General features: G+C 50.4%; 1 protein-coding gene across 2 annotated transcripts in view; it reads left to right on the forward strand.

Moving 5' to 3' along the window:
* The window catches only part of LMF1 (lipase maturation factor 1), a 150,788-nt gene that overhangs the window by 52,177 nt on the left and 84,880 nt on the right, over window positions 1-13,731 (forward strand). For both annotated transcript variants that reach the window (XM_048321004.1, XM_048321003.1), the window contains 2 exons: window positions 285-433; window positions 12,634-12,699. In XM_048321004.1, coding sequence (XP_048176961.1) covers window positions 285-433; window positions 12,634-12,699 — 215 coding nt within the window. The remainder of the gene's footprint in view (window positions 1-284; window positions 434-12,633; window positions 12,700-13,731) is intronic.

Consider the following 13,731-nt stretch of genomic DNA (forward strand, 5'->3'; position numbering starts at 1 on the left):
TTTTCTCTGCTTCACAGAAGTTACTAATTTTTATAGAACACCCCCTTTCTATACCATATGTGCTTGGAGAAGAACAACACAACCCAAAAGCTTCAAACCCCTGAATCCCCCCTGCGTGGGGTGTCTGGTTTAGGGCAGCTGGTGTCTTAATTTCCCCCCAATTAACCTTAAAAAGCATTCAAGGTGGGGTTTTTTTCAATGCTTCCATTTAAATTTAATTCCAGGATAACTTCCAGCACCTGCACCATAATTATTTCCTTTTTTACTTCTTGTTGGCCCTGCAGGATGGGAATCACAGCTCCTGGAGACAGGATTCCTGGGAATATTCCTCTGCCCGCTCTGGACGCTGTCCCGCCTGCCCCAGCGCTCTCCTCCTTCCAGAATTGTCATCTGGGCCTTCCGCTGGCTGATTTTCAGGATCATGCTCGGAGCGGTGAGTGGGAATTCATGTTCTGCTTCTTGGAGCTGACAGCAGCAGGAATGTCCCATCGCAGCTGGGAATTGCCCCAGTCCAGCACCTCAGAATCCGGGGGTTTAGGAGTTTTTCCGGTTACAGGGAAAAGCTTCGTGCTCTGGTTTGCAGGATCCTTCAGCTCACTCCTGGTGTTTGTTTTGAGGAGGAAAAGCAGGAGGAAATGATCACTGTGGATGTGTTGGTGCTGCACTTGTGTGGCTCTTGCAAAGGAATAAAAGGGAGGTTGGGCATTGTGACTTTTCCATAGGACTGTTGGAATGCAGTGGGTAATTCCCAGCTTTTCCCAGATTTCTTCTCCTTTGTGTGTGCTTTTCTGAGATGTCGCTCTCTGCTCTGTGGTTCCAAACAGAACAATTGCTGCAGAACTGTCCTGGTGCCAGTGGGAATTCCCAGGCAGCTTGTAAGGGAATCCATCAGGAGCAGACACATCCCTGTTAAAATAAAGGTGTGGCAGGGGTGTTATCCCGTCAGCTCCGTCTGCTTGGACATTCCAGAACATCCCAGAACTTTAAGCTGAGGATCGTCGCTGTAGGAGGAGCGGTTGGGTTTTTTTTTGGAGTGGCTTTTTTGGCTTGGAATTTTTTTCAGGGATCTCAGGGTGAAGATTTTATTTGAGGCATTTTTCACTGATGGGATCGGAACCAAATGTCAGCACAGGCCCTTCATCCCTGAGGGATGGAGGCTGAATCCTGGGGTCTCGATGCTACTTGGGATTCAAGGAATGCCTAGATGAGGCACTCAGGGCTCTGCTCTGGTTGACAATGTGGGGATTGGTCACAGGATGATGATTTTGGAGGTCTTTTTCAACCTAAATGATCCCAGAATTCTGTGGATCTCAGTTGTGATGCTGCTGATTGAATGAATGGACAGCCCATGGCACCAAGTCTAGCGAAACATCCCTAATTTCCTTAAAAATTGATCTGATCACCAGTTTGCATCCTGCTTTCCTTCTAAACTGGGATCTGCCTGAGCTTTGCTCCTGCTGATGTGTCTCATATATTCTGAATTCTGGGACAGGCTGGATCAAAAGGAAAACTGTGCTTCCCAAACATCTCTGTTGCTGTTACCTCTGCGCTGCTCTCGGCTTTACCAGGAGAGCAATAACTCTCCTGATATTTTCAGGAAGAGAAGTGTCCCTGTGTGCCTGGGACGCTGATATATCCCCAACAGGCATGGGAAAGGAAAACATGGAAAGCTCATTAAATGGGGAGCCCCACAAGCAAGTGATTGATGGGATATTTAATGTTTTGGGGCCCAAACTCGTGTAGGATTTCTCCAGGGAAACGGCGCTCGCAGGCAGCGGGAAGGAGAAGGATCCTCCTGGAATCCAGGTGCACCTAGGGCATCTTTGGTTTCCTCCTGACCTGGCCAGGAGCTGAGCATGTGCTCCAGTGTGTCTGGAGGAGTTTTTCCTGGGGTGACATTGGCAGTGGTTGTGTTTTAGGCAGGAAGTTCGGCTTTCTCGCACGGTTCTCCTGGGATTCTTCGGGCTAGTTGGGGTGAAGCTTTCCTTGGGAAATCCTCCAAGCATTCCCTGAGGGCAGCTGGCCTTTCCTCACCTTGTGCCAGGTGTGAGGGGAGCATGTTGGAAATGCTCCTTGGGGTGGGCAAGGCAGTGTCTCCTCTGCAAGGTGATGGCTCCAGGTTCTCATCCCATCGCTCTCCTGTTCTCCACGGGTGGTTCCTGAGCCGTGGGGCTGATTTCACTTGGCAGCCCCTTTTCCCTCCACTCAGTGTCTCATATTTGGGATCGTTTTCCACGTGGAGCTCTGACCACCTGGGACTTCGCATTGAGCAAACCTGGTCTGGTGGAGGATGTTGGAGGAAGGTTTGGAACGGGATGATCTTTACGGTCCCTTCCGACACAAACCATTTCATTATTAGGGAGTTGTGCTGTTTCCAGGCTAAACCTCCACCCTGAAATCATGTCCAGACCTTGCTTTATTTTGCACATTTCCACTGGAGCTGGCTGGGCTTGTTTAAGGGTGACACAGCACCGGAGAAGTGGGATAATCCCGGCTGTGGTGGGAGGTGAGGAGCTCAGGCAGGCGCTGCTGCCGGGGTTTGATTGGCAGCGAGTGCTGGGCTGAGCTCAAATATTGCTGCCTTTTTAAAAGGCATAATTACGTGATTCAATCTATATGTTTGATGTTCCTAATAATCCATTAGAGCAGGATGTAAAGAGGGGATGCTTCCCAGGAACACGCCGAGGCAACAGAATAGGGGCTCTTTGTATGAGCCAGCAGCTTGTTAGGCAATAAGTGCTGCAAGCACACATTTGCAGGGCTGGTTTCCCTCAGAAGAGCTCGGTGGTTTGATGGCTTCATCATTTTGTTTGTGACTCTCTGTCACTCGGATTTATCGAGGCTTGGAAGATGCCAAGTGTGGATTTGTGATCCCACCAGAGTCACGAGGTGGGAGGCAAAGGTGTGTGCTGAGATTTCTGCCACTCCTCAGGGGAAGGGATGAGAGGAAACGGCCTCAACCTGCACCAAGAGGGTCAGATTAAATATTAGATTTTTTTTTTTTTCTCTGAAGGAATGGTCAGCACTGGAATGAGTTGCCCAGGGAGGTGAAGTCACCATGGAAGTGCTCAGGACATTGGATGTGGCACTTGGGGATGTGGTTTAGCGGTGCTGGGCTGGTTGGACTGGATGGTCCTGAAGGTCTCTTCCAGCCCGGATGGTTCTGTGATTCCGTGTTAACCAAGCCACAGGGACTTGCCAAGAGGAGCAGCCCCGCTGCCAGTAGGGTCCTTGACTTGGTGGCACTGAGGTCTTTTGTCACCTGCAGCTGCCTGGGGACCCTGCTGTGCTCTCCAAGCCTTGTCCCTCTCTCCAGTAAACACAGATATTTTATCCAGCAGGCAGAGTTGGTTTTCCAGCTGCTCCATTCCCTGTGGAGCTGCTGTTGGGGTCGGTGGTGGGATGGGTTTGGGGTGGTGCCAGCCCCTTCTCTGAGCCCCTCGCTGCAGGCTGGGGGTCCTGAGGGGGCTCCTGGCAGCCGTTTTCCCAAACTGCAGAGTTTAATAACCCCTGGTTCCCAAGAAAGGGACTGATTGGAGCTGTGCTTCCATGGACCAGCATCTCCCTGAATCTTGTGGATTCCCAAAACCCAGTCCCATTGGTGCCAGCTCTGCCTGGAGCTTTTGGGGGAGCTTCTGATTGAATCCCCATCCTGTGCTGCCAAGGTGAGGCTTTCCCTCCCAGATGGAAGAGTTCCTGCTTCATTTTTGGGTTGTTTTGGAGTTTTTTTGGGCAGCAGCCTTGCTCAGGAGCTCTCCATCAAACACCACTCGTGGCTAAAACCCCATTCAGCAAACGCTAGTCCTGGGCTTTTTCCTGCAAGGCTTGAGAGTAGATGACAACTTCATGGACTCCATATATCCTGGGGAATTCCCTGCTACAGGTGAGACCCACGTGCTGGGGGGAGCCCAAATTCCTGCCCACAGATGGATTGGAGCTGATGAATTGCCAACAGCATCCTGGGGAAAGCCTGGAGTAGCTCCTTGTGCCCTGAAAGTCGTCAGGGATTGTTGATACAAACCATAAAACTGAGTTTCTGTTTCTTCATCAGTGGAGGGGCCGAGGGACGTTGTGTGAGCACGAGCTCAGAAATGTGAGAATTTCATTGGCATCAACACCTGCCTGCAACTGCAGCAGCACTGAGCACACCTGGGAGCTGCAGGAACGCAGGGAAAGGGACGGGAGCGTGGGAATGGGATCTCAGTGGGGTTTGGGAGGAGTCCTGGGGCAGCAGTCCATCCTCCAGCCCTGCACTGGGTGAGGAGGCAGTGCTGGGGGGCATCCCCTGATGTCTCTGCCCTGGGGTTTTCCTGGGTTGCGGGAGCACCATTCCCTGGCTGACTTGTGGGGTGGGAGCTCTGGCTGCATCCTGGGGTGCTTGGATGGTGTCCATCAGCATTTTCCTGGATCTCTCAGCACTGCTGGGATGTGTCCCTTATCCAGAGGACTCCTGGGTCGCGTTTGCCCCCTTGATGATGTTCTGTACAGGGAATATTATCCTGGAATGGTTTGGCTTGGGAGGGATCTTAAAACTCATCCACTTCCAACCCCGAGACCTTCCACTGTCCCACGTGCTCCAACCTGGCCTTGGACACTTCCAGGGATGGGGCAGCCACAGCTTCTTTGGGAAACAGGGAATAATTCTCACTGCTGGGGATGCACGGAGGAGGTGCGGGAGCTTTGAGCACTGGGGGTGCATCAGCACGTTGGAAAACTGGAAATAAACAGGGAATGAAGGTGGAGCTGAGCCTTGCAAAGGATCCCAGACATATGGAATAAGTTACCAGGGAAGGTGGCTGGAGCAGAGAGTGTAAGTGAGTCTGAGACGTCTTGATTAGTTTCTGCAGGAAAGGATTGGAGAGTGGAGTGAAAAACCAGGGAAACAGGATTTAAAGCACATTACCACTTTAATTTAAAAGTGCCCAAAGCAAGGAAATTCAGATTTAAAGCTGCCAATCTCTCCCTGGCTGCTGCAGGTGTTGGGGCTGGGAGAACTCCGGGGTCTGTGTCCAGATGGGTCCTGGGGCCATGAGCCCAATCCCAGACCTCAGGTTTGTCCCAGGAATGAGATCCTTTAATAGCTACGTCCTGTAATAATTTTATTATTTATAAGAGAAACGTATTTTTATTTAATAATCTGCCCTTGACATCTTCCCTGTGTGATTCCCTTAAAACTTGCAGGATCTGGGATTTGGTCCCTCAGGAGGGGTTTTCTTCCCCCTCTTAGGCTCCCATTTTGGAGAGCCCTTCCCAGGAGTCGCTCCCTCTGCTCCTCCTTACGTCCTGCACGAGATCCTGAGGAGCACACGGGGAATTTAGGGAAACCCAAAAGCGTCTTTTCCACTTGGGATCTGTGGCTTGGCCGTCCCTCCCCTTGCTTTGCTTCCTGTAAACAAAATTTCTCTTTATTTTTTTTTCCCACTTCCTAGCTTTCCCTTTCTGACTGTCAGACTGACCCCTCTCTTCCCAAATCCAGGCTCAGCCTCTCTGAGCTGTTCAAGAACTTCCTCGGAAGTGGCTGCAGAACAGAGGAGTTGGGAGCATTTCTTGGCAGGCAGAGACTTAGAAAATAATTTCAGTCCTTTGCTGTTTCAAAGCTACACAAGAGATATTTTCCCCTTCTGCAGGAGGATAAAAGATCATTTAAAGTGACAGTTTTGGGGAAAAAATGGTGCAAAAAGATCTATAATAACCAATATTTTTTCCCCTGAAATTATCACCATTTTTTCCTGTGGCTTTGTCCATCTTTCTTAGAGATGTGTTTTCACAGAAAAAGGGATCAATTCCTTCCAGATTATTTATACACCACTTGATATTTAATATGTTTTTAAATGGTTTTGAATTTTCTTTGCTATTAAAAAAAAAAGTATTTCTTTTAACCCACTGCAGCAAATCCTTTTAGAACCTTGCGGTTCGTGTGAAACTCTTCGTGTTCCTTGTTTTGTTTTTGCTTGGAGCCTGTTAAAAGTGTCAGGACGTGGGTGGCATTTGAAAGGTTACTGGAAAGGGTGGGGCTGTGATTAGCTAAGAAGGGAGATGAACTTTCTGGCAAAAATAAGGAAGACTTTGAAGCAAACAGAATCTGGATGCCTGCAGTAAAATCGTGTTCGATGGAATCAAATAAAAGTTGGAATTCAGGCGATCCCGACGGCAGAATCCAGCGGATGTAGATGTCAGCTCGGTGACAAGCGTGCCCTGATCCTGGGCATTATGGCCCTGAAATGGAGAATAATTATTCTAATTTGTTTTATTACATTAGCGTGGGTAGGAGGGAAGAAAGGGAGCTTTCTTCGCTGCCTTTCTCATTATTCCTCGGCGAGCTCGGCGGGGCCAGCTCCCGGCTCCCGCGCCGGGGCTTCATGGGAATTTTTGGAAAATGATGTCTGCAATGTTCTGACCTTTGCCGTCCCAGCTGCAGCCTCCTCCTCTCTGCAGGGATCCCACACTTGACTCCTTAGCAACCTCCTTTGTGCCTCTGATCTCTCTCCATTTGTCTGGTAATAGCCCTTGGCAGCGGGACTTGTTGTTCCTTGGTGGCTGGAAAAGGCAGGAGCCGCCAATGCCAAGGATTTTGCAGAATCCCTTTCACCCACTGCTCGCAGCGCTGCCTTCAAAGCCCCCCAGATGCTGCTGCGCTCCTGGTGGCTTCTCAAAGGGGCTTTTTGGGGGAGCTGAGCAGGGGAAACAGCAGCAAATAAAAGGAAGCAGAAGTCAACACCAGGGAATTCTCCTCCGGGGCTGCAGTTTCCGCCCGTGTGGGGCTTTGTGGTTGTGGTGGCTCCGGTTTGGCTCTGCTGGCCCAGCCTGGGCCTGTTCCAGCAGGATGTGCAGGTTCACCTGAGCTCCTGCAGGTGGGACCTGTCCTGGGGCCAGCTCGGAGCCCCTGTGTGCAGGAGGGGACCAGGCAGGTGGGGTTTGTTCACCTGGATCGTCGCAGAATCCTGGGGTGGTTTGGCTTGGAAGGGACCTTCATGGGCAGGGACACCTCCCACTATCCCAGGCTGCTCCAAGCTCTATCCAACCTGGCCTTGGACACTTCCAGTGTTCTCAGGATGGTGTGGAAGTGCCAGGCTTGGAGCTGAACAGGGCGGGCTGTGGGCTTGGAAGGGATGGGTAAGGTCCGGAGCAAAGCAGAGTCAGCTGAGGAGCATAAATCTCTTTCCCTGGCTGAGGAATCGTGAAACATGGAATGGTTTGGGATGGAACAGACCTTAAAGAGCATCCAGTCCTACAGTCCCACCCCATCCATGGGCAGCAACACCTCCTGCTATCCCAGGTTGCTCCAAGCCCTGTCCAGCCTGACTTTGAACCCTTCCAGGGATGGAGCATCCTGTTCTTCCTCTTTTCATGGAAGAAGCATCAGGAATCTGAATTCAGTGAGGTTGGTGTGAACATCAGGTGCCACTCTGGTTCAGAGCTTTGCTTTGCTGCTGTCACAGCTGTAGCAGAAGCTGTGCCTGTGTCACCTGTTCCCTAAATGTGTGACATTCCCTAAAGAAAAGAAAACCCGGGATCCAGCTCATCCTTCCTGCACCACGGACCTCGATCCGTCGGCAGGGTGGGAGATGTGGAAGGGCTGGAGTCCTGGAGCTCTGAGAGGTTTCAGACCCCCAGCAGAAGTTGGTCTCGTTGGATTCCTCGGATTTAGGTTCTTTGGGAGCCTCTTCCAGCCCTGCCCTGTTGGCCATAAATGATTTCATTTTTAGATTTCACCTTAGGAAGCCCCTTCCTCTCCCATGAACTGGGGTCTGAATTTGTTTCAGAACACCCTGGTGAAGGTTTGGCTCTCACGGAGATGCTGAAACCGCTTTTTCTGTGGGTAGCAGAGGTGGGGAGTGCTTGGATCTGGGATTTTCTCTGGAAGCGTTTCTTATTTATAGCACGAGCAAAATGAAAATGTAGGATTTAGATGAGGATTTTTGGGTGGGTTTTTGCCCATCTTTTGTACAGCAAAGACAGAGAGAGGTCTTTAAATTGCCTCTAAATTTATAACGTGGGTGCCCCGTTCCCCACCCTTGCCTCTGGAGCCGGGATCAATAGGGAATTTTGCAGACATAGCTTGAGTCACCAGGCTTTTGCTCAGCTTCCCGTGCTATTGGCCTGTCTGTACCATTTTTTTTTTCAGAATTAATTTTGGGCTGAAAAAGTCTCAAAGAAGTGCTTTGTTCCTCCTTGACACTCACTCCAGGGGAAAAAAAAAAAAAAAAAGAGGAAAATAAAAAAGGAGAAAAAGGGAAAAAAAAAAAAAAACCGTGGAAAATCTGACATCTGCATTGTAGAGAAAAATCAATAGATAGGGAGGAATATAATTATCCCCCACTCCTGAAGGAATTTTTCAGATATTTTTTGGAACAGTGACTCATATGGGCTTAGGGCTTGAATGACATTTTAATTATTCCGGCTTTTTTTCGGTTTGAATCACCCGAGTACAGCAGCCTGGAAGGGGCACAGCCATCCCGGGAAGATGAGAGGGCAGGATTTGGTGCTGGAGCCGAGCTCTTCCCTCCCTTCAGGTGAGGGGCTGGATCCCCCCTGGATCCCCCCTGGATCCTGTTTGCTGGCATCCTGTAAATAAGGGAACTCTTCCTCTGCTTTGGGAATCTTTTATTCCATGTTCCAAGTGTAAAATCCTCGTGGAATTGTCTGATGGTGCATCTGGAGCTGGGGCTTGTGCCTGGGTGGGATTTTTTTGGGAATGGTGATCAGGGATGGTGGTGAGGGAGGAGAGGGAGCAAGGGCAGTGCTGTGGGGTTTGTTGGGATGTGGGCAGGTTTAATTAGAAGGGAGCAGCTAATTAGGAACTAGTTGGGGTGAACACAGGGAGGAGAGAAAGGTCTGGAGAGAGCCTCCCATTCCAGGGGGTTCGGACCCTCTGCCAGGGGTGGCAGGACCAGGAACTCTTCCCCGCTCCGTGTCCAGCTCAATCCCAACATCAGGAGCTGGGAATGATCCAATCCAAGGAGCAGTGTCCAGACGTGCTCCTCTCCCTGCAAAAACCCAGTGGGAAAACAAGGACCCGTCCTTTTCTCCTCCTGGCTGTGATTTGGGAAGGCTAATCCCAGGATTCCGGGCAGATTCCGATTTCGGTGCCCTTAAACTGAGGAATGCTGAGCCTTTGGAGGAGTTTGCTCACCTCTCATCCCAGTTCCATGTTGTGCTCCCTGTGCCACCACTGGGATTTCTGCCATGATTTAAGGAAACTTACGGATTTAGGAAAGAAAAGCTGTTCCTAAACTTCCTCCCTGTGGCTTCATTCCCCCTGAAATCCCTTTTGTTGGACACTCTGGATGCCAAGGAAAGAGAGGGGGCATGTGAGGTGACTCTGTCAGGCAAGACTAGAATTGATTGAAGAGATGATTTGATTTCCATCCCCAAAATCCCTTGGATACCGGCTGGATTCAGGAATCTCCTCACATGAGAGAGAATTTATTAATCATAAACAGCCAGTTTTGGTTGGAGTTTTATAAGCCAGACAGCATGAAGGCAGCAGGATCCATTTTTGCTGGGAATTTGCTGGGAAATAGATTTTTTTTTTTTTTTTTTTTTTTGGTCTGATTCCTCGTGGATCAGCTCAAGTGAATTTGTGGCCACGTTTGCTTGAGCACTGTAGGGAAATATCAGAGCTTGTGATGGTGCTGGAGTAAAATAGGGGCTTATTTATCTCTTATCTTCTTTCTCTCACCTGGCTCTATCTTATCTAGCAGAAAAATACGGTGGTGAAAGTCTCCCGTGGTGTATCCAGAGTTTGGGAAGTGCCCTTCGGGTGTGATCCCTTGGACGCAGAGCAGGGCTGGTGGATGGAGTGTGTGGGGACAATGAAACGCAGGAATTCTATTATCCACCATTAAACTAAATTAAGAAACAAATCCGAAATGTAATTTTCCTTGCCCTGTGAGAAATGCTGCTGGATTTAATGCCCCTTAATTTGGGGAGCCTGGAGTTTTCCACGTCCAAGCAGGTGCTGCATCTCCATCCTGCCCCGAGCTCCTGGGCTATGACCTGGAGGAAGCAAACCTGGCAGGGGAGGAGGAACTGAGCCCATATTTCATCCTGGAGCTTAATTCAATCCAGGGGCAACATTTTCTGCTCCTCCTGCTCTAAATTCCTGTGACAAGGACCTCGAGTTCCTCCTTCCCAGGCCAGGAGCACTCATTATCCCAAGGAATCGGAGTGCCACGAGTGCCCGACCCCGGTGTCCCTGCAGCCACCAGCCCAGCAGTGGGAATTTAATAATCCAGGCTGGAGCTGGATTCAGAGAGAGGCCACAGAGGTGAAAGGGCCTCTGCTGGTTCACTTGGCCACCTGTTTGCTTGCCTTGAGCTCAGATTGGATTTGTATTCCTGAAAACTTCCCGGTTTCCGGGAGTCCCCTCGATGTGCAGAGCTGGTGTGGGGTGCCTGGTGCTCAGGGATCTTTTCCACCCTCAGCAATTCCAGGATTCTGTGATTCCTCCTTCTCCTTTCCTGCCTCTCCTCAGCAGAGCTGAAGCCCCAGGACAAGGGGATTTTCTGTGCTCCTTTGGCTCTTGTTCCTTGGTGCAAATCCTTGGGAAAACTGGAAAACTCAGGTGCCAGTGTGGGAGTGGAGTGGCCTCGAAGACAGCTCAGGGTAAAGCTGACTTTGAAACCCTTTAATGATGGGAGTGGGAGGTTTTTATGCTGCAAAACATCTTTGATACGAAGAGCTTTCAGTGACTTTCCTGTCTGAAAGCTTTCTAGTAAACAAAAAGGGATGAATTGCCTGAGTGAGTGGAAAATTGGGATTTTCAGAGCACTGCTTTTCCCTGATCCTTGTTTTAATTGGAGTTTTCATTATCCCTGCTGAATAATAGTGCTTGATAACAGCCCAGGGAAGGGAGAGGAGGGAAGGTCATCAAGATAACTGTCCTGTTTTAATATTGCAGCATTCCTGCCCAGAGCTTCCTCCTGTGGCCTGGCCCTGCCGGCGCTGGAGCTGCAGCACATCCTGGGAGATGCTATCGCTGGGTCCTGTAATTTTGGAAAAGCTGGGAGGGCAGGACAGGCTGGAGTGGCTGGGGAGGGGAGGATGGAGCCATGGCTGTTGGCAGTAAGGGTGTCTTGTCCCTGCCCCTCCTGCTCCAGAGGGATGGAGGGGAGAGTGCTGGGATGGTGCTGAGTGAATCTCTGGAGATAAATCTGCTTTGCCATCCCAGAAATGCTGGCTGATATCACTTTGCATCCCTTTTCTACCAGTCGGGAGTTCATAAACTCTGCTCTGCCCTGTGCTCTCAGATGTCAGACAGACAGACATATACAGCTCTGGATACTGGATATTTCTGAAGTCTGGACAGTTTTGGAGGGTCTTTAATTGGAATTTTGAATTCCTTTTGAGCCCCAAGCATGTTAAACTTTGTTTAATGCTGCAAGTGAAGATTTGTTTTAGCGTGAGCAGGGAGGCTGGAGCAGAGGAGCCACTGTGGTCTCTTCCAACCTGTTCCAATTCTCTTGGAATTTGGATGGAATTCATAATGCCCTAATGCTGGAATCTCCTCCTCTGAGCTCAGATTTTAGCACTGGGAGGTCGCTGATCCCTTTCCTGCTGCAAATGTAAGGAAGCCTCAGGATGCTCCCGGTGGAGCAACAACGGTTCCCAAAACTCCCAGAAACTCCCGGTGTTTTTGTCCTGGAGAAAGCAGGACCATTATAATTAGGGCACTGTCAGAGGTAGGCAAATACCCCCTAATTGTATGCAGATGACAGAGCTGCTTCAACCTTTTGACTAGTGAAGCTTTCCTCAATTTGGGATATTGTGATCCTAATCAGGGACCTCTCCTGGACATCAAAGCAGGCCTTGATTGCACGGCTTCCTGCTCCAGCCCATCCCTGCCCAGGTGTCTTTCCTGCTCTGGCCGACTGATTCCTTTCTGCTCTTCATCACTGAGACAAAGAAATTTAATCCCGATATTGCTGCCAGCCCTGGAATGGACCCAGTGATTTGGAAATGTCCCCGTGTTGTTGCCCTGAAGTCCCGGTGCAGGGGATACCTGCTGGTCTCCCTGCCAACCTCTAACCTGAGGTGGGGCAGAGCTGTCAGCAGTGCAGCCATCTGTGCTTGGAGCTGGCAGCTTCCTTCCCCTGCTCCTCTTTTGTTTCTCTGATTACTTTGATTGCATCTCTGTGTCCAGCTCTGTGTCCCTGTCCCTGCTCTGTGTCCCCCTCCCAGCTCCGTGGCACTGCTTCCTTCTCCACAGGCAGCAGAGGTGGCTTTGCCCGAGGGAAGCAGGTGGGTTTGGATGTTAAAATTGTGAATCTTGCTGGGTTTTGTCTGTTATCCCTGGTTTTTCCTGTTGCTGCTTCCCAGGGATGCTGGGAGCGATGCCAGGAGCCCAGGGCTGCTCAGACCTGAGCAAAGGCTCAGGTGTGGCTGAGGCTTCTTCCTTGAAGGGGAATTTGGCATATTCCACAAGGATTTATGCCAGATTTTCAGTAACCACGCAGTGGAATGAGTCACATCCATTATGTTCCCTTGGGAACAATGACTGGACCGAGGCTGTGGATGTGCCGTGGGTCTTGTTCAGCCTCTGCAGTTTAACCACAGAGTGTGGCATCTTGAGACACAAAATAAAGTAAAATAAAATATTTGTGACCATATTTTTGCCCTTTTTCCCCCCAGGGGCTGATTAAAATCCGAGGAGATCGCTGCTGGAGAGAGTTAACTTGCATGGATTATCACTACGAGGTGAGTGATGTGCACACAAAAACTCATTTCTCTTGTCTGCTTTTCTTCTGTAAAATAGTTTTCCCTTACCTCTCCTCTCCTGCCAGGCGAGCTCTCCGTGTTCTCCCTCTTGTTCCCAGCCTCTGGCAGTCAGGCCATGTCCATGTGTCAGCTGGGTGATGCTGGTTTGCCCAACCACAATCCCAGAAGTCCCATTTCTCTCCTTCCCTCCCATCCCCATCATGGATCCAGGAGCAAACCTGAGCCTCAGTGAGAACTTCCACTGCAAAACTGCTGCAGGGCAGGGACAGAAAGGAGCTTTCTGTGGTGTTGTCCCAGCTTACACTCCCAAAATGTGACAGAAACAGAGCATCCCTGTGCTCTCCAGCATGCAGAGAGATCGCTGGCGGTTCAGAACTCCGTGGGTTTATCTTTTTGGCATCTGTTGCAGTGATTATGTTGCATTCTGATTACGAACTGGGGGTTGTGTGCTGGCTCTGGGGCTCCTCTCCTCTCTGGTTACAGAGGCAAACTCGGCTCCCCCCCTCTCCTCACCTCTATTTTTGCGTTTGAGTTTTCTATCAATGGTACAAAGGAGAATGCTGCGTCCAGCGATGCTCTCAGGGTGAGGAGCTCTGGGTTGGTGAAGGGAATGGTCCTGAAGGAATATTTCCTTCCCTGGATTGACATCACAGCCACTGCCAGTGGCCCAGGCTGTTATAATGCCTCTGCTCTGGAATCCATGTCCATCAAGTATTTGGGAAGACAAATCTGATGGGGAGCAGCCGAGGGAGCTGGGAAAGGGGCTCAGCCTGGAGCAAAGGAGGCTCAGGGGGGACCTTGTGGCTCTGCACAACTCCCTGACAGGAGGGGGCAGCCGGGGGTTCCGGGCTCTGCTCCCAGGAAACAGGGACAGGCTGTGCCAGGGGAGGTTCAGGTTGGACATCAGGGAAAATTCCTTCCCTAAAAGGGTGTTCAGGCTTTGGAAGGGCTGCCCAGGGCAGAGGTGCAGCCCCCATCCCTGGAGGTGATCAAAATCCATGTGGATGTGGC

The sequence above is a fragment of the Corvus hawaiiensis genome, chromosome 16 (assembly GCF_020740725.1).
Source record: "Corvus hawaiiensis isolate bCorHaw1 chromosome 16, bCorHaw1.pri.cur, whole genome shotgun sequence".
Classification (NCBI taxonomy): domain Eukaryota; kingdom Metazoa; phylum Chordata; class Aves; order Passeriformes; family Corvidae; genus Corvus; species Corvus hawaiiensis.